The sequence below is a fragment of the Bidens hawaiensis genome, unplaced genomic scaffold (genome assembly GCF_021521415.1).
Source record: "Bidens hawaiensis isolate Kalapana, Puna unplaced genomic scaffold, B.hawaiensis_p1.1 tig00040745_1, whole genome shotgun sequence".
Taxonomy (NCBI): domain Eukaryota; kingdom Viridiplantae; phylum Streptophyta; class Magnoliopsida; order Asterales; family Asteraceae; genus Bidens; species Bidens hawaiensis.
The window spans coordinates 50257-71796 of record NW_027505678.1 but is presented as its reverse complement, the minus strand read 5'-3'; the positions used below and the strand labels follow the sequence as shown (position 1 = coordinate 71796).

General features: G+C 34.7%; 2 protein-coding genes and 1 pseudogene across 2 annotated transcripts; 2 read left to right on the top strand and 1 right to left on the bottom strand.

The window, feature by feature from the left end:
- Window positions 1–4830: 4830 nt before the first annotated feature.
- On the top strand, window positions 4831–9270 carry LOC143614701 (uncharacterized). Its single transcript, XM_077088058.1, has 5 exons — window positions 4831–5268; window positions 6592–6845; window positions 7508–7799; window positions 7866–8018; window positions 8693–9270. The coding sequence occupies exons 1-5, from the start codon at window positions 4927–4929 to the stop codon at window positions 9080–9082; spliced, it is 1431 nt and encodes a 476-aa protein (XP_076944173.1). The 5' UTR covers window positions 4831–4926; the 3' UTR covers window positions 9083–9270.
- A 5204-nt stretch (window positions 9271–14474) lies between these two features.
- Window positions 14475–15913, top strand: LOC143614693 (uncharacterized; annotated as a pseudogene).
- A 2388-nt stretch (window positions 15914–18301) lies between these two features.
- On the bottom strand, window positions 18302–20188 carry LOC143614699 (uncharacterized). The gene has a single exon (XM_077088056.1). It carries the CDS (start codon window positions 20092–20094, stop codon window positions 18313–18315), a length of 1782 nt encoding a protein of 593 aa, XP_076944171.1. The 5' UTR covers window positions 20095–20188; the 3' UTR covers window positions 18302–18312.
- Between the last annotated feature and the right edge of the window lie 1352 nt (window positions 20189–21540).

The window sequence follows — 21540 nt, the reverse complement described above, 5'->3', positions numbered from 1 at the left end:
TTACTAGTAAAACCAACACATGTTTATGAGAAAATTGTATAAATGTTTATATACTTGTATTTTTATAAAACTTTCTATATACATGTACTTTTATAAAAGTTTTAAAGAAAAAAATAAAATAAAACTAGTATGAAGTACAGTATTCTAGCCTTTTAAAATTTTGATAATGTTTAGTTTCTTATCAGATTTTGGTATCAATTCTTTTATAAAACTATAAGCATTTTATTTTCTTTTATATGATTTATTTTAGTTCTTTATAAGAATTAATCACTTTTAACTTTGATCGCTTCAATGTATGAATCAAAGATGAAAGATTATGCGTCTACGGCCTACCCACCAAAGGCTATCAAGGAAATTAAGGGTGTCGAATCCATAAAAAGTCCATGACTAATATTGAATATAAGGAAATTTGTTTTTGACAAACAGATATAGTTTAAATTTGTCTTTGAAATGATTGGTTACTTATTATCATAAACACAAAGTAAATGACTTGAATACAAAGAATAAAATATGATCACATCTAGGTTGGAGTTGGTAACACTTTGTATAATCTTACTTAATTCACTTTGCTAACAAGCTACTACATAAATCCATATACGATGTATGGAATGATGGAAAATTATTATTAGACTTAAAAATCAGCATATTGTTACTTAACGACACAAGACCGATGAAAGACATATGATAAAACGAAATCACAAAAATTGCCAACAAATTACTATACCATCATGATGTATGACGATACCATGAATGACACACCCTACACCAATCAGCATAAGTTACAATGGTGTGATGAACTTTGTTGATTCGGGTGATGTGGCTTTTTGCGTAGTTGCTACTCATTGGAGTCATTGTGTGCATGAAACTGACATTAAAACATGGTCTTCCATTGCTATTATGCACGCACATATAATATAACTGTCCCTGAATAATATGTTTCGATATGGTTTAATGCCAAGATAAATGATATTCATGCACCAAAATAACACATATCAACTAATGTTTATAATTAGTTGGTATATATACATACTTTTCTATTAAAGTTATAAAAGATATAAGTGAGACATAATAAGTTAATGATAGAATTCACATCAATTAATTTATATAATTAGTTGGTATATATACATATTAAAGTAATAAAAAATATAAGTGATACATAATAAGTTAATGATAGAATTGTAAGGAGTTAATAATAGATGGGTCTAATTATCCAAATAGCTTGTGGCGTAAACCTTGCTTGATCAAACTTGAAAAATAAAAAACTTGATCAAATTTGGCTCGATATGTAAACGAGTCAAGGTTGGCTCGCTCGTTTGACTCACTCAAATCATCCCGACTTTAAACATCTAGTAGCCAAAGTAGCTATTCAATGTTTAAAGCTTAACTCTCCATTATTATTCGGTTCAATTTACTTCCACTAGTTTTTTATTCTAAGTTCTTATAATCTAACCAAGCACAAACCTATCCAAGCCAAATTTTTTAAAGACGGCTGAGTCTGGCTCGAGCTCAAATTTTCAACTCGGTTTGGATCTATAATAACCCGAACTTTAGTATTATATAACAACAATAATAATAATAATAATAATAATAATAATAAATAGAACCTGGAAGAGTTCAAAGTTCAAACTCAAGATTTAAGCACATGTGTATTATTCTAAATTCATTCATCATCTACTTACCTTCTTCAAATTCAAACTTGCGGATAGATGGAGATGATATGTTCGTTTCTTTATAAACATCTTCAAACTATCTCAATCACATCTCATAAAACCTACTAGCTCCTATTCTCACACGACCTTTGTTCTTCGTTACCACCACCGCATCGCCCCGCCACCATTAAATAAGCCTCATCCTCCGCTGCCGCCGTAGACTGCCTCCGCCACTACAAATCGGACACTACCGGGCCGCTAACAACCAGACATCTATTTTGTTCTCAAGTCAGTTTGATTCATGACAAACATTTAAGATTAGTTGCTTCTTTGATGTTCTAGTTGATCAGAAACTTTGTTGGTTTGTTGGACCGATGCAGTCGTAAGCGTCTCTGGATTACTGTCTCTGACGCCTCTCTTCCTGATCATATCATCTCACAGTGCGGGTAATAATTCCAGACCTTCCTTTGTTTTATTCATCCCGATACGTTGCGACTGTGACGATTGACGGTTCCGGACATTTAAGGCTTTAAATTTCTATGCGTTAATAGATGCATGTTTGCGTTTAAAGATAAGAATCATTCCTCAGAAATAAAGTAAATAAATAAAGAAAGAAAAGGAAGTTGACTAAAAAGCAAATTAATCTGACATTGTTGAATATGCACGGTGAGTTTTGTACTAACTTGTTTCGCACCATACAATTATATAAGAGCATTGGAAATTGTTTTATGAAACCATCATATAACTAAAGGAATAAAGCAACAATTTTGCTATCTATACACATATTCTAAGTAATATATAACATGAACTCTACTGCGTAAATTAGTTTTATACATTATTTTAGTTTAACTAATAGTATTATTCTATTAGTGTTAAATTCAAAACTCTTGCCATCCATTTAACGTTATATATTAATATTAGTAACAATTACTTGACTTTTATGAAATCAAGTGTCGAATTATTATTATTATTTTTATTTATAAAAATCCTTTGTCGCCGGAAGACCGATAGGTTAATCACGCAATATATTTTGAGTTCAATAAATCTTATGTGAACTATATTATAATGTAGATTCTCAATCTAGTTGAAGACAACCTTATCTTTTCTTTTTGCTTTGTTTAAGGTACAGATTCTGGTTTCTGTCACTCATAGTATAAATTATATTGTGTTACTTCATAGTACGGTTTCTGGTTTCTTTCTCTAATAGTATTAATTATATTCCGTTACTTCGTAGTACGGTTTCTGTTCTCGTTTACTAATAGTATTGAATCTATTCTGTTACTTTGTAGTACGGATTTTCGTTACGCGTCAGTTATATTTTAAATTCAGTTATATTATATAATATATTTTTGTAGCATGCAATAGATTATTTATTTTGTACTCTTTATTGCATGTTCCGGTTTTGAATATGTTTAGTTATATGGTGTTATCTTTTGACTCTGTTACGCAAGCAAATTCTGACTTGTCGTTGGGGCATCAACGACATGGCACTTATCGTGACAGTGCGTAATCAAAGTTCACGGTGTCTCTGACAGTACTCATGTAGTACCTTGGCCACTTAGAGGCGTATAGATCGATCTTAGCTCCGACTCCTGACTCCTGACTTCTGTTTGAGATGGAACAATGTGTGCACGCCACCCACACCGTCTCCTTGGTGCATGGACTAGCTAGCTGTGTACCCATTTGTTTACGCTCTGGGTGCTTCCGTATTACACGACCTATTTATTTTAACATCATCGTCGTGAATTTTAGTAATTATATTTTGTTTCGCTATATTTCTGGAACGTTTTGATATGTGTATATGCATTTGGTTAAATTTGAGTATATTCAGATTACGTCCCGATCGTGTATCGGATTATATTTCGCATCTAATTATAGTTCGGTCTAAAACGTGGTTTTATATCCGCAATAGTTTCAGTTTTATTTCAGTATGTGTTTTGTCTTATGTATGCCTTTACCTGTACTATTGTTCTCTCCGTTACTGGGCAATTTTTGGCTCAGCCATATTTTCTTGTTTGTGTATGTCTTATTTGTTAACAGGTAATTCGGGAAATCGGGGAAATCAGTGATGAGAGTAAAATGAAGCTCAAGAATAAGAACTTGATTTAATTTTCTTTTATTTAAGCATTTAATAAATTTGACTTAGAATTTCTTTCAGTTGTTTTTAACTCTTTTGATTGTCATGGGATTCTTTTCATTTCATTTAAATGGATTTTGTTTGGTCTATGATATCTGTAATAGTGACACGTCAGCCTGCTCCGGGTTGGGGTGCTACAGGATCCGAGCCAATCCGGGCTCTAGCCCGTCTGTGCTAAGCTTGACTTGTGAACATCCGTATTATCGCTTGATTTAACGGTACACACTAAAAATAATGAAACTACATGCTTCATTTGTCAATGTCTTAAGGTCAAATATACAATGATAAATGGTTTATATTTTTCGGCTAAGCATTAAACGTATAGTGACACATTGAAAAATCAATTGATCAATGTTTGGTAAAGTAAAATGAGACACGGTTTATTATTGGTCATGCTTTATATCAATGACTGGGTCCTATAATAAATTCATAGGTGTGAACTTGGGGTCTCAAAAGTCAAAACTGAGTTTTCATGGTTAGCCTAAAGGGTGAACACTGACCGAATCGAAATCAACAAAAACGAAAAATTAACCAAGAATCAAATTGACTGAAACGAAAAATTATCGGTTATTTTAACATATGGTTAGCCTAAATTAACTAAACCGAAACATTCATATTTTCATATATTTCTAGGATTTTTTTATCTCTATTTCCTATATTTCATGTTTTATACCATTATTTTATGTATTTATACTTTAATTTCGTGTAAACCTCCACTTTATACCTTCATTTCATATATGTCTAAGCAAAATCTTAGCCCATGATCTGTTTTGGTTATTAACCAAATTAATCAAGCCGAACTAAAAACCGACAAGCTAACCAAATTAACCAAAAACCGACAGGTTAATAAAACCGATTAACCGATGACTTCGGTTTCAGTTTACGCTAATAACCAATCCTCACCGAACCAAACTCAGTAACACATTTTTTCAAAACCAACCCGACCAGTAAACCAATAATAATCATAGCATAAACCTTTTAAAAAGAATCATTTTATAGAACCCTAATCCCACAATAAAACAAACACTTTACACTTCCTTCACTTCTAAACTAAAGATTCAAAATCTTGATTTTCAGTTCATGAATCCACTTCAAATTCAACCAACAAATCAACACCAGTCTCTTCAATAACACACACATATGCAAACCCTAACAACAACAATCCACACCCACAAACCCAATTATGGAATCCCATCATTTTTCACCCAAAACCCTAACTTAAAAACCCCCAAATTGAAACCCAATTACACCGTTAGAACCAACCATGTTCAAATTAATTGCAGGGGTAACGGAGTTGAGGTCTCCGTTACTGGTAACCGGCGTTTAATTCCGTTCAGTTTCTCCGGTGAGAAGGAATTTGACGTGGCGACACTTGGCAACCTGTGTGTTGATGTGGTGCTTAATGTTCCAAAGCTGCCGCCTTTAGGGTTTGATGAGAGGAAAGATTATATGGAACACCTTTCGAATTCGCCTCCGGATAAGGTAGTACATTTTTTTCTTGGGTTTTATTAATTAGGGTTTAGAGCCTTTAGTAGTTATAATTAGTTAATCACTTATTATCTTGTTTTTGTTTTTTTAAACTGTAGTTATTTTAGAAAGCCCTTGTATTTTGTTTTGTTGCAGCTAGGGATGTAAACGAACTGAACGTTTGGCGGGAAGTTCGTTGTTCATTTATTAAATGAACGGATGGAAATTGTACTTTGTTATGCTGGATTTAATTATGGCTAGGGGTGTAAAATTAATAAATGAGCCAAGCTCGAGCCTAGTCTAGTCTAGCTCAGGCTCGTCTTGTTTTGTATATGTTTTTAATTATTTATATATATATATATATATATATTGAGAAAAACCTTAAAAGAGCTTAAGTTTGGGTTGAGCTCGGATGTGCAATGTGAAATTAATACACATAAGTTTGAACGAGGTAAACTTAGAAATACACAAGGCTTGACGAGCCTAAACAAGCTTCCCATACAATGCTCGAGCTCAGGCTCGATAAATAAACAAGCTTTATTAAGGGTTAGCTTTTTATCGATCCGAGCTCGAGTAGCTCGTGAGTAGAAAATAGGTACTCTGTTTTATTGGGATTTTTAATTAGTGTTTTGCAATTAATATTTTGTTTTGTTGCAGCTAGTATTAGAAATATTAATCAAAATTGAATCTTTGATCTCTAAATACTATCTGTTTTAAATTCTAGGCCCTAGGGATTAATTGGGTGAATATTTATATGTAATTGTAAGTTACACACACACACACATTTTTATGTGTAGTTTTTTGAAGCTCGGCTTGTGAGTTGTTTTTTCAAGCTCGGACCCGGCTCATTTATTAACAAATTTGTATATGTTTTTAAATATTTATATATATATGTTTTGAGAAAAACCTTAAAAAGAGCCTAAGGTTGGCTTGAGCTCGGGTGTGCAATATGAAATTAATACATAGAAGTCTAAAAGAGGGAAAAATTAAAAATACACAAGGCTTGATGAGCCTATACGAACTTCCCATACGAGGCTTGGGCTCAATAACCTATACAAGCGTTATTTGAGGCTTGGCTCGAGCTTGAAAAAGCTTGGTTTCCTTTGAGCTTTTTATCTATCCGAGCTCGAGTAGCTCGCGAGCGGCTCGGCTCGTTTGCATCCCTTATTGCACTTTGTTTTCTTAGATTTAATTAGGGTTTGCAGCCTATAACCACTTATTATCTTGTTTCAGAAATATTATTCAAAACTGAATCTTTGATCTCTAATAATTTTGATTTTAAACAAAATTTGATTATATTACGATACCCTTTTGATAAATTCTTTGTTTTGGTTATAGAAATACTGGGAAGCTGGTGGTAACTGCAACATGGCTATAGCAGCAGCAAGATTAGGGCTTCGTTGCAATGCAATCGGTCACATCGGGAACGAAATTTATGGAAAGTTTTTACTTGATGTGCTTCATGACGAGGGGATTAATGTGATTAAAATGAAAGAAGAGGACGATATAGCTAACACATTATCTAGCAGCGAATATGAGACCCTTTTATGTTGGGTGTTGGTTGACCCGTTGCAAAGACACGGGTTTTGCAGGTACACATGAATTATTAAAGGTTCGTTCATGTTTAAGTTAGTTTATATTCGAGAGTGTCAACTTTCGGGGTTGCATTTTAGCTGGTATATGGTATAGGTGGCATATATTGACCCGTTTATTTATACATCTTTAAGAACTTAGTGAAATATCATATATACTCAACCTAAAGTTAACATATTATATATGCTCTTAAAAGCTAGTCAAAATATCCTATTTACCCATTTTGTTAAAAAAATAATCATTTTAGCTTTAATTTATAAAACTTCTTATTTTCACATTTATTCAGTTTAGTCAAGTTTTTATATTTAACCATCAACAGTATTTTTCTCTAAATACGAGATTCACCCATTTCAATATAAACAAGTTATTGCTGATGGTTAAATACAAAATTCTATATAAGATTAGAATGGATATATATGAATTTTATAAGTTTTAGAAAATTCAGGGTAAAATGGTCATTTTTTGATAAAATGGGTATAAATAAAATTTTAAAGCCTCAAAAAATTAAGGGTAAAATGGTCATTTTGGGTTGCCGCGCGTGTGATATTTTAAGTTTGGTTGGGTACATATGATACTTCTCAAAGTTTTCAAGGGTATATGTGGAATTCTCTCTTTAATTATGAACGAGTTAACTAGTATTTGACCATGATTTGTTTATTAGTCGGGCAGATTTTAGCAAGGAGCCTGCATTTGCATGGATGAAAACGTTATCTGATGAAGTGAAGTCAAACATACAAAAGTCAAAGGTTCTGTTTTGTAACGGGTATGGTTTTGATGAGCTACCCGCAGGTCTGATTGCTTCTGCACTCGAGTATGCGGTTGAAGTCAACACGTCTGTCTTTTTTGACCCCGGCCCGAAAGGAAAGTCGCTTGCGGTTGGAACACATGAAGAACAAGATGCGCTTGCAAAGTTGTTGAGGTTTAGTGACGTTCTTCTTTTAACGTCAGAAGAGGTTTGTTTCTTGTTTTTGCACAATTTGTATGGTTTTTTTTTATGATTTATTAATTTTTTTTATTAGGCGGAAGCAATGACGGGCTTGCGGAATCCGGTAGCAGCCGGAAAGGAGTTGCTTGGCAATGGTGTACGCACGAAATGGGTGATAATTAAAATGGGATCAAAGGGGTCTGTTTTAATCACTAGAACGGGTATATCTTGTGCGCCTTCGTTTAAGGTAACATTTATGGTGTTTTGTTGTTTAATCGCATATGGCGCGTGTTTTTCTTTAAGGTTTTAATGATATTTTTATATTGTGTTTTGACTTAAATAGGATGTTTGGATTTAGTTTTAACTGTCAAAAGGCGCGCACATTGTAATTTTTAAGGCAAAAATATCTTCTATCCCTCATTAAAAAAAATCAGATTGTTATTGAAAAATATTATTTTTTGAAATTATAGTTGAACACTAATTATTTGTAAAAAGTTGCAGACTTTTGGGCAAAATGTGTTCTGGGTCAGCCCGACCCGTTTAAGCCCACACCAATATTAATCAATTCTAATGCAATTGCATGGCCAATTCTTACCGTCTATTAAAAAGCTCAGATTATCATCTACAAATATTAATTTTTGAAATCATACGTGACACATTAATTATTTGAAAAAAGTTACATATTTGTAGGCCAAATGTGTTCTGGATCAACCCGACCCGTTTCAACCCATACCAACACACCTAAATCTAGTAGATTTACGTGTAACGTGACAAATAATAACCCTTTTGTTAAAATTTGTTAAAAAGATCAGAAATGTTGTAAAAAGTTGCAGAATTTTAGGCAAAATGTGTTCCCGGTCAGCCCGACCTGTTTCTTCCCATACCAGTATTTCTCAATTCTAATACCAATTCTTTCAACAGGTTACTGTGATGGACACAGTTGGATGTGGGGACAGTTTCGTGGCTGCAATCGCCTACGGTTACATACACAACATGCCATTGGTTCACACGCTAACCATAGCCAACGCAGTCGGTGCAGCAACCGCAACTGGTTGTGGGGCCGGGAGAAACGTTGCAAATTTGCAAGACGTTACAAGACTCATGAAGGAATCAAATCTCAATGAAGACAATAGCTTTTGGAACACGTTACTCGATGAAAATGTAAACAAAGAGGACGTCACGATTCTGTCGAAAACGACAGTTAATGGTGCCAAGAACCAATTTTTAAACGTTGTAAACCTACAAAAGGTGGTTAGTGAGGTTTTGGGTAAACTTGAGGCTTCATTGGCAGATGGGATATTGTTTTCTTGAGATTTATGTGGGGTTTTAATTTTGTATTTTTGATTGTTTAGAGCAGGAAATTAAAGTGTTAGAAACTGAGATTTTGGTTTGGTTGATTGGTTATGGGGTTTGGTTTATAAGCGGTGAGGTTCATGGTTAAGTCTGTAATCAAGGCGTTTATTTTAGAACCAATAATATGTTAGATCGTGAAAACTGGTATAATTTACATAATTTTGCTATATTGCATGTAGATTTTAATATGTTATTGAAAAAAAGTATTTTATTTATAATATTCTGTCTAAATGTATATATGCATGTTCATTACATGTATATTTATATATTTTTTTAGTTTTGTACCTTTTCTTTTTGAATGTACAAGAGAGTTTTATTGAAGATTTTCTTGTTTTCTAAATGGGCCTCTTTAATCTTTTTAGGTTTATGTGGAAGATTTTCTTTTTTTTTATATCTGACCTGGTGAAACTTTTTTTTAATATTAGAGATTTGTCGAGCAAAAAGTCAAAAGGGTTATGTGTTCAACATAAAACTAGTTATGAAATAAGTGTGTTAGTTATGAGTCAATTAAGGTTGTTTTATATGATAATGTATCAAAAAGGATGTGACTTGTTTACCTTAATAGAGCTAAAGTGAGACTCGTTTTTAGTTACATATCTAAATTTCGAGCTTAGCTCGTGAGAATAGAATTGAAATCGACTTGTTTATTATTAACCATTTTGTTTATAAGCTACATATCTAAAGTTTGAGCTTAGCTAATGAGAAAGTTATAGAATATCAATAAATGGTATGAAATGATGGATGCTTATGAAAATCATGTTTGGGAGATCTTAGTTTACCTCCTTATAACTTTTCACATAAGTTAATAAGTTACATTTTAACTTATTAAAAAGTTAATAAGTCATAAGTTCTCATTTTAACGTGCTTTCATATCATTTTGAACCTTTTATAGTTCCTTTCATACGTTATTACCATAGATGTAACTACAAAGAATGTTTCACTTGCATATGGAAATTGTAATTATGACAAATCGTATTCGGTATCAAACTATCAATAACAATCTGTTAACAAATTTAAACGTATAACAATCCAATTGTTTCCATTTACATTGCACACACAAGCATAAAAAGGAAATATCAAAACTAAGTAAAAAAACCCTGATTTTCCATATCGCTTTACGTCTCCAAAACAGTCAGGCTGGCTCTACTCGTGTCCGTACTCGTTTATACAACACTTTTCAAACTCCAAGCAAGTGTATTAATAATAAATTATAAGATTAATAATAATAATAATAATTAGAGAGAAATAAGAATTAAAAATATAATAAAAGAATAATAGTTTTGACAGTAATGAGGAATTAGAAGGGGTAAAATAGTAAACACAGGAAAACAAAAGGCAAAATAACCATCCACATGACGTAATTTTGCATCAGCAAAAATAAAAGCCCTAATGCTTCCATCGCTACCCCTATCTTTTTCCTCCTTCGTTTTCCCCTTGTTACCCTTCCTCTCATTCTTCTTCCATCCAGGTAATAATAATAATAATAATAATAATATCATCACTCTCACTCACCCGCCAATTTTTCAAACTGTTTATATCACGGCAACAATCAATTGTTCATTCATTCCGATTTTGTTACTGTTTGCAGATCTACGAACCTTTTTTATTAACTCAATTGTTGCAGCTGCTGGATTAAACAATTGGTGACTGAGTTTTTTCTATTATGGGTTAAGTATTTTTTTCGGGTCGGGTTGTGTCATATAACCCTTAAATGTACGAATTAAGTTAAATACTGTTCGAATCAGTCTTTGTTCGATTGTTTATGATTATCATTTATGATTTATCAGCATGGGTTTGAATCAAACGCAAATTAAATTAACGTACTTGCTGTGAGAACCAAGTAATGTAATTATATATACAACATTGTGTAATTATATCGTAGTGTAGTTACGATATAATTACATAATTACGCTATTTGTATGTATAATTACATTACTTGGTATATTTTTGGAGTAATCTAAAATAGACATATTTTAAATTCATTGAAAATTTTATTTTTTGTTTCAAATTTATGAAATCAGATAAACCATAAAGAATGAAAAAAAAAGTAAATAAAATGAAACTAATAAACCTTAAAATTGACTTTTGAACTCATTTTTTTATCAATTTGAATCTTTACTAATTGAATCTTTACTAAAAAAACTGATTTGACTAAAAAAACTGATTCGGTTGAATTGACTTGTTCAATTTCGACGATTGAATATAAATAGGCTATTATGAGTTCAAGCAAGCCGCTATGGTGAAATCGATAGACACGCTGCTCTTAGGAAGCAGTGCTAGAGCATCTCGGTTCGAGTCCGAGTGGCGGCATGCCATCTTCTAAAAGATATCAAATAGATCCTATAATAAAAAAAAATCCCATTTCTTTTTATTAATTAATATAGGGGATCCCCCCCGCTTTTTTTCATTTTTATGATATTTTCAACTTTAGAGCACCTATTAACTCATATTTCTTTTTCTATTTCTATTGTTTCAATTGTAATTACACTTCATTTGATAACCTTATTGGGCAATGAAATAATAAAACCATATGATTCATCAGAAAAGGGGATGATAGCTACTTTTTTATGCCTAACACTACGATATAATTACATAATTACGCTATTTGTATATATAATTACATTACTTGGTTCTCACAGCTAGCACGTTAATTTAATTTGTTTTTGATCCAAACCCGTGCTGATAAATTGTAAATGATAATTGTAAACGATCGAACAAAGACTGACCTTGATTCTTGTTACTCATATTGGATTTGAAAATTAATATGAGAATTAAAGATGGATGACTATTGATGATTTAGGAATTAGGAGACTCGTTGTGAGGGATAAAATATGAAAATCAAACAGTTTGGAGTCTAGTAGCAGGCCGTCTCCGAGAATTGTTAAAAAAATTTGGGCCTTAAGTAAAAGAGTTTTTTTTAATAAAAAATGGGCTTATTATTATTATTATTTATTTTTTTTAGAACGGCGACTTTCTTGTATTTAGGCTACCGCACTCTCCAAATTTGGAGAGCCCCGATACCCCACTTTGGCCAGATTATGTTGTCTTAGCTGGGCCCACGCTGGCTTCAGAGTTTAAATATTATGAATACTTATTTTTTTTTTCAATATATATATATATATATAAGTTTTTTTTTAAAAAGTTCAGGCCTACTGGGGTGATCAGGCCAGGGAGGAGGGGACGGTCGACCTTCCCGCCCCCCTTCATAGCCGGCTCTCCTTATGTGGGCCATTCTTTGTTATTGAGGGCTGCCTTGTCGCCTGGTCCGATGGTGCCAGAGTCAACACAATCTTGGAACTCAGAAGGCGCAAATGATTGAAAGTTATGTTTTATTTTAATTGTTTTAAAAATTTCAGATTTTATATCTATATTTTATATTGGTTTTATATGCTAATTGGGTTATTGGACTACTTTTTATTTGAAAATCTGGGCTTCTTTTAATATAGTTTTTTTTAATATAATGTTACTTTTGGTCAATTTCCCAAGTAGTTATTATAGTTTCTTTAAAGATTTTAATATAAAAAGAGTTATTTACTAAAATGCTTTTAACTAAAATTTTTATAATCAGTGGGTTCAAATATTTTTTTTAAAACCATAATTTGTTCGCTCACCGATAAGGAGTGGGTTCGTTCGTTAATACGGTACTATACATATATATAAAACTGAAAATAGATAGGGTAGCCTCCACTCCTGATAATAGTGTGTTTTTTGTAATGAATTTACATATTTAGTGGTTCAAATTTTATGCATACGGTTAGGGTTGGTGAGGGTTTATTTTGTGCTTTTAGCTTCAGTATGAAGAGTTATTGTAGCTCATTAGCTTAATCTGCCTTCTAGATTGAAACTATTCTTCAGATGAGTGCATTTTGTTCTGTACATGTATCTGCATTTCATTATTCATATGAATGTTAAAAATCAAAGCTCAAAATTTCTGAATCACGGGAACAAAACAGTAGCTTGGTATGATTTTTCAAAGTTTTTAGTAGGGTTGTAAACGAACCAAACCAAACAAGGCCTTGTTAATATTCATCCGATCGGACAAATGAAAGGTTAAAGAACATCTAACTGAATGAAATTACTTGTTCATGTTCGTTCATTAAGGTAATGAACTTGTTCGTGAACGGTTCATGAACACAATTGAACACAAACAATGTTGTATTTGATTTGGTTAATCAAGAATGGCCAGTGTCAAAGTTTAGTCCGGCTATCAAGTTTGTGTTTCTTATAATTCATATTCATATTTTTTTTTGACAATTATTTCTTTCAACACCTAAATTCTACTTTTACCTTGCATTTTTAAGGATTTGAACCGACATCCTCACATTTGTGAGAGAGCACACCATACCACTAGAGACTAGACCAATAGGCCATGAGTTAAAACTTTTCCTTAGATCTATTTGATAAATTAGAAAAGTCATTAAAAACCTTTTATGAACAAACATAAACAAGCACACATTAATGAACATAAACGAGCGTGACGAACGTAAACAGGCACAATTGAATGGACATGGCCTCTGTTTGTGTTCGTTCATTTAGTTAAACGAACTTCCCACCGAATAGTTTGCCGAACGTTCGGTTTGTTTACAGCTCTAGTTTCTAGGTCTTCTTAGGTCAAAGAATGTCCATTAATCTTTTATATATAACTGCTCTGTAGTTCATCATTGAAACCTATTTTCATTTTATATATGAGCTAAAATAAATACACATCATTATGGATTTTGATACAGTAAACAAAATATATAGATTTTAAACTTGATTTTGTTGAAACAGGTGATGTTATGGAGAACCACAACTTATTGGTCAACGGTCCGACATACCGTGGCACGCACACGCTTTGGTGCCCAGTCAGAATCATAATTTGGAACCAGGACACAACCGAAAGAACGAAAACGAGTTGTCACGACATCATCACGATCACGAACTGCTTCTGGACCACGAGATACCATCCATGCCACATCATCACGGTAATGGGGAAGTAACCGAGTTTGACGATGATGACGATATGAATCATCACAATATTGGTCAACCATCGGTCAACAATCCCGATTCCCAGTTAGTTCTCGCTGACCAATACAACCCGATATCTTACCTCCAGCCCAAACCCGTGCTCGCAAATCACGTAATCCAAACCCGAACCACACCGCCACCAAACTGTGAACTAACCGTCGGTCAAGAGTTCCCCGACGTCGCCAGCTGTCGCAGGGCGTTACGACACACCACCCATCACGCTTCATTTCGAGATACAAACGGTTAAATCCGACAAAACGCGTTTCACCGCCAAATATGCGAGTGACGGCTGCCCGTGGTGAATACACGCTGCGAAACTGCCAGGTGTCCCGACTTTCACAATCCCGACAGTATCGCGTCGGTTTACGTGAACCCGAACGATAACTGTTTTCAACGCCTTTTTATCTCGTACCAAGCTTCGATCTACGGGTTTTTAAACGCATGTAGACCGCTTATCGGGCTCGATCGGACCGTTTTGAAAAGCAAGTATCTTGGGACATTGCTTTTCGCAACGGGTTTCGACGGTAACGGCGCGTTATTCCCGTTAGCGTTCGGTGTTGTCGATGAAGATAGCGAGGATAACTGGATGTGGTTTCTTTCCGAGCTTCACAATTTATTAGAAATCAACACCGAAAACATGCCGAGACTGACGATATTATCGAACCGTCACAAAAACATCATCGACAGCGTCGAAGTAAATTTCCCGACGGCGTTCCACGGGTTCTGTATGCGCCACCTTAGCGAGAGCTTCCGGAAGGAATTCAACAACACGATGCTCGTCAACCTGCTTTGGGACGCTGCAAGCGCGCTTACGTTAATGGAATTCGAAGCGAAGATTCTCGAGATCGAAGAGATATCGCAAGAAGCTGCGTATTGGATAAGACGGGTCCCACCGCGTTTATGGGCGACCACGTGTTTCGAAGGGACCCGTTTTGGTCACTTGACGGCTAACATAGTCGAATCGCTAAACCCGTGGATTCTAGAAGCTTCCGGACTCCCGATCGTTCAAATGATGGAAAGCATTCGCCGACAGTTAATGATGTGGTTTAACGAGAGGCGGGAAATGAGTATGCAATGGACGTCGATTCTCGTCCAGTCCGCTGAAAGACAAGTTTCGGAAGCGATCGATCGGGCCCGAACGTATCAAGTTCTTAAAGCAAAAGATACCGAATTTGAAGTCATTTCACATGAAGGGACTAACATTGTCGATCTCAGAAACCGACGATGTTTGTGTCGGGGATGGCAGCTTAACGGGATCCCGTGTGCACACGCGGTGGCAGCGCTTTTATCGTTGAGACAACGTGCAGCGGTTTACCGAGAGTTGCTTCACGGTGGCTAATTACAGGAAAGCGTATTCACAAACGATACATCCGGTTCCTGATAAGACAATGTGGACGGATATACCCTCGCAGTGTGACGGGATTGATATTGTTATAAACCCACCAAAGTTGATTAGACCACCAGGGCGACCGAGAAAGAGGAGGGTAAGATCGGATGACCGGGGTCCTGTGAAACGGGTTGTGCATTGCAGTCGGTGTAACCAGTCGGGGCATTTTAGGACTACCTGTTCTGCTCCGATTTGACTTGACCCGTTTACTGTCGAGTGGATCGTGATGGACGTTAGGGTGCTGGCTGACCTGTGGTTTGAGGTTAACACTTGTTTAATGTGGTCTGAAGATTTTAGGTTTGAGTTATGAGTATGGTATTTGCTTATTACTGTTTTGAGTTATAATGCAAACGGTTGAATATAATTACTTTTAATGAGAGGTTTATAACATGTTTTGAAAAGTCATGCTTATATTGTGTTTTTAAGTAGAAAATGATGGTGGTTTGATAAACAGAAAATGGATGCTACAGGTTATATACACAATAGTTAAAACAAAATATCACAGCCTGTATCTAGACGTGTAATTTTTTTCCGAATCCAATCCTTACGTCGTGAAACAAGTTTAGGATCTATTCCTGTCAACTTGCTTGTATCAGTAGGTACGAATCGAAAATCCCTATCCTCTTGTTTCTCAAGTTCTAGGCTCGTGAGCTGAATTATGCTTTCATGAAACCGTCTAAAATCATCATCCTTATCGGGCTGCACTTTTAGACCCGTTCTGAAAATCTAATAATTTCTTTTTGTAATAACGTCTGGTGTACTTTGGATCCGGTTGATGATGATGCAGCCTTTGACTTTCTGTCATCATGGGTTGACTTTTACCATGTGGACATTGAACCTATACTTCATCATCATCGTCATCATCTTCAAGGTTAACCGAACCATGTGCGTGTTAGGAAGATAGAGGGCTGGCTGTGTGAATTAGAAAATCGAAATGCTTCTACGGAAGTAAAAGAAGACTCATCTTTCCATAATTGCAGCCTGGACTTTAAAGTATTGCTTTCGACCGTTTCTTTTTTTTTTTTTTTTTGCAAGGTTAAGAAAACACAACTGACTTACTATCGACACGCCACTTACGTGCCAATGTGCCATAGGTGTCATATGTCTTACGGTGTACCTGTAATAGCACCTGGTCTTTCGCTTTTCCATTAGACAGCAATTACACATGGTGAAATTTTCTACTGTGCAACAAAAACATGTGTTCGCTTCAAAACACCATCAGTAAAAGATATTACTACAGAAAATCATGTTAGATTACATGAATTGTGTGTACCATAAATCAAGCCACGTCTATCTACCATGGTACATTTACAACTTACATATCAAGAAAAGAAAACAATGCAAATGAAAAAACTTGTCTGTATAAATGAATCATGTATTGTAATGTTGTGTGTACCAATATGTATACAAGTATATGAGATACAAATGAATTGGCAACATGAATTTTACCCATTGGGTATGGTTTTATATGTATCCAAAAGAATAAAATAATAAAATAAAATAAAAATAAAAAAATTAACTGCTATATGACCAATATGCTCAAAAACCTTGGGAGCTTGTAAATTTAGCAACCCGTATCATCTCCTCAAAGCGATATGTCAAATCTCACCAATATAAACACTGCAAAAATAAACAAATATTAGGCAAGCTGTTCTATGAAGTCATATACCAATGACCCAAAACAAAAGACACACTTTGACTTTTTAAGGTCAACTCTGAGATTAGGACTTCATGAAAGATTTCTTGATAATTTTTATAATCATATAGAACTGATTATTTGACTCATAAATCATAATAAATAACCAAACATTAAAAGCTGATAATTAGATAATCATTTCTAAAATGCATAAACATTTGTTCTCAAATTTTGGCTAAATTATTTTATTATTTGAAGCAAAAGATTGTAATGAATTTCCATTTAACATAGTGGTGATTAGTATTTTTGAAAAAAGTAAGAAAGTATAGGTCAACCTGACCCATTTCGACTCGAATCTGTTTTTACCTGCTACCCGACCTGACTATTTTGGCATGTAACACGGTTCCTAAAGACTAAAACTACTTAGATAACACTTCTTAGAGCCATTAGGCAATAACTAAGTGATTTGAGCAAACATTAAGTTCTAGCAACCCTAACCATTGGTCAAATTCAATAACTGATACATACACTAAGACAATCAAAATTCATCAATTACATAGTATTAATACCATTGGTCAAACCAACAAGGTCAAATTTTAAAAAATAAATAAATTAGAAATTTCTCACCTTGCCTGCCTCATCGGAATCCGCTTTTAACTGAAACCTTATGAAGCTTGTTGCAGCTCCAGAATTTTTGCTGATAAACGGCAAAAGAATGTCCACAGTAAAGTTTCACACAACCAAATCTGTGAAAAAGAACATCATTGTGCATCGACGTATTAGCTCAAGATGTGGCAATTTTGACACATTTACTTATAAACAAGTTTATGCTTTATCTTTCACAAGTCAAACAGATGAAATTTGAAAAAATGGCTTAGAAACAATTCACATGGGTTGAGAGTCATTCTAAGTGAATTTTATAATGCATTTGCAAATCATTTTTATATAAAAAAAAAAGATTACCTTTTTAAATAAACAAATTCTGTAAACCACAGTAAAGATCTGAATACCTGTTGGATGTGCAGCCTGGCATGAACGATGAACCGATTATCACAGTTATCCCACCATACATTTTGCTCTTTTCCCGTTTCTTGTTAACAAGGGGCATCCGCCGTTTTACAAAACTCACGATATATGATTAAAAAATAACGTTAACTGTTAACCTACTTCAAGAGCCATTATAAGCATATCCAAATATCGCTTATATTTCTCATCTTTGGATAACAAATCCACCATCAACGAGACCGTGGAAGCATCCGGTTTGACTTTACTCTCCACCATTTTCTTAACCAACTCAACCACTTTGGGTCGAATATCCAACCCTTTTCTCATAAACGCATTAAACGTAACCACATTTGGCGCACAGCCGTTCTCAATCATTTCAAGAAACAAAAAATCCGCCTTTTTTAACTGACCCGTTTTGCAAAACCCGTGTATCATGATCGTATACGTCACCACAGTCGGTTTTAACCCTTTTGATGACAATTTTGTGTACACATCCCAAGCGGTCTCCACACGTCCACTTTTACACAATCCATCAATCATCGAGTTATAAACCCTAATCCCTAATTCCACCCCGTTATTTTCCACTGCTTGAAGCAAGTCTAACGCCTGCAAAACATGCTCGTTTTTACAAAGTCCGGTTAATAATACGTTATACGTACAAGAACTTGGAGTGAGATGATAAACCGGCATTTCATCGAAAAACTTCTGTGCACCCAAAACATCACCTTTTTGTAAAAGACCTGTTAATAGCGTGTTATACGTCACAACATTTGGTTTAATATTTTCACGAATCATTTGTTTAAAGATCCATAAAGCTTCTTCTACTCTCCTAATCTTGACATACCCGTTAATAAGCACATTATGAACTTGAACATCGGGTTCAATACCATTATCCACCATCGATACATACACCTCTTTCGCTTCATCAATCTTTCCCTCCAAACAATACGCATGCATTAACGTATTATACGATAAAGCTTCAAGCTTTACACCTTTCCGACCCATCAACTCAAACAACCCGCTCGCCTCGTTCAATCTCCCGTATCTACAAAACAAATTAACCAAAAGATTAACCACGCTCACCCTCGGCCGAACCCCTTCGTCAACCATCTCGAAAAACAAACGCTTCGCCTCGTCTAAATCTCGAAAAGCCAAACCACGAATCAACGAACTAAACGAAACCCCGTCCGGCGAAATCCTTCGCACTCTCATCTCGTGAAAAAGCTCCTTCGCCTTACTCACACGTCCGGTTTCACAAAGACTCTCGATCAACATACTATAACACACAACGTTCGCCTTACAAACAAAACCTAAATCCGCACCCCCCCCCCCCCTCATCACATCTTCATGAAACCTAACCGCAACATCCACCTTACCCGCTCGACACAACCCATTAATCAAAGTCCCATATGTCACCCCATGAGGCCTAACCCCTAAAACAACCATCTTTTTAAAAACCCGAACCGCTTCAAGAATATTATTATTACTACCCTTAACCTTAACTAACCCTTTAATCAAAGAAGTATAAGTGACACAATTAGCAACAAAACCCTTTTTCAAAATAACCCCCAAAATCCCAAATCCAAGACCCACTTCATTAACATTACAATAGCAATCAAGAATAATATTGAAAGTGATCAAATTAGGGCAAATTGGGAGATGGGTGTTGTTCAATTTGCGGTAAAGAATGATGGCGAGGTGGGTATTTGAAACGGAAGCGAGTAATTGGTTGAATTTGGAGATTGGTGGGATGGGTTGTAAGAGGATCAAGTAATTGAAATAGTGGATTATGGTGTTAGGGTTTGATATGTTGGTGGGTAATTGGGGTTTAGGGGTGATTTGGGAAATGGGTTTTGGGTTTTGGATGGATTGGTGAGGTAAAGATGAGAGCTTGGTGGCATTGGTGGAAGAATGTGGGGTTCTTCTGAAGCTCATGGAACCAGAAGGAAGAAGAGTTATGTTGGGGAAGAAGAAGATCCAATCTAAATATTTGTATAAATGTTTTTTTTTATATAAATTTGGAGGTATTTTAAAATTAAAATAGGGGCACAAACTCGGTTCGTCTGGATCCTCATTTTTAAAGCTCAAGTTCAGCTTGTAGCTTGTGAATGGTTTTTTAAGCTCGAGTTTGGTTCGGGTTCAGCTTGTTTATTATTTATTTATAATTAACTGGTTTTTATATTTATAGCTATTATTATAGTATTTTTCGAGTTTTATATATAACAGAATATTTATTGTTTATTAATTATTTTTTAACATTATATATATTACTTAATAGTTATATAATAAAATTTATATAAATGGTTGGCTTGCTCAAGCTCGATACTGAAGCTAGGGCTCGAGCTTGTTTATTAAACGAGCTTACTAGTAGGCTCGAGCTTGGATTCGAGCTTGTTTAAGGCCGACTTGATTGAGATTTTTCAAGAATCTATCTCCAGTAGCTCGCAAGCAGCTCGACTCGTTTGGACATAAATCATTTTATTTTATTTAAAGAAATATTTTATGTTTATCGTATGAGTTTTTAGAAAAATGAACAAAAATAATATAAAAACAGGTATGCAATTATGCTTTCTAAATCATCTAACACGTAATAGTCGAGACTGCTTGTTTCGTATGACTTTCCTCTTTATTCTTTTTGTGTTTGCTTGAATACTCAAGGATTTTTCGAACCAAATCAAATCCGACATGCCTTGGTATCTTTACCCAATCATGTATAATAGACCAAATTACTTTAACAGCTAAGTGATGTACCATCAAATGCATTGCGAATTAAGGTTGTTTTTTACACAATGAGCATCATATACTTTACCTCATTTCACTTCACCTTAAGAAAATTGTTTAACCCCCTTAACCTCTCTTAATTTAATGTACAATTAAAAGTGGTATGCCTCTTAACCCATGAAAGGAATGATATGCCACTCGTTAACCCATGTCAAATCAGTTTAACGCACTGGGCGTGAAGGTATACCCCTAGGCCTAACATTCAGTTAATTTTCAAGAAAGTTACCCTTTTTTTCAAGAAAGTTTACTAGTCATACCTTTTTTTTATTTCTTTTCATATACTCACAATTATATATAAATAATGACAGTAAGGGACGAAGGATAGTTGTGGCCTAGAGTGGTTCTAACCCTCTATTTTTCTTAACAATGTAAACTTACTCGTTTTTGTCCGAAAATCTTAAGCCTACACCCCAACTCTCATCCGTGTTTTATTTCAAGCTTCGCCAGTTATGACTTATGACAACCAACTAATTGTATCATACCCTTTGTGATTAAAGTTAATTAACATTTTAAAATTTCTTACAAAGTTCCTAAATTCCATGAAACTTTACACTCTACACCCCTCCTAACCAACTTCCATCTCCATCTCTCTCGCTTTCC

What these genes read in the sequence shown, in the direction of transcription:
- LOC143614699 (XM_077088056.1), bottom strand. Translation starts at nt 20,094, where the DNA reads ATGAGCTTCAGAAGAACCCCACATTCTTCCACCAATGCCACCAAGCTC.
- LOC143614701 (XM_077088058.1), top strand. Translation starts at nt 4,927, where the DNA reads ATGCAAACCCTAACAACAACAATCCACACCCACAAACCCAATTATGGA. An exon ending in CGAATTCGCCTCCGGATAAG is followed by an intron (nt 5,269 to 6,591) that starts GTAGTACATTTT and finishes TTTTGGTTATAG; the next exon opens with AAATACTGGGAAGCTGGTGG. An exon ending in TTCTTTTAACGTCAGAAGAG is followed by an intron (nt 7,800 to 7,865) that starts GTTTGTTTCTTG and finishes TTTTTTTATTAG; the next exon opens with GCGGAAGCAATGACGGGCTT.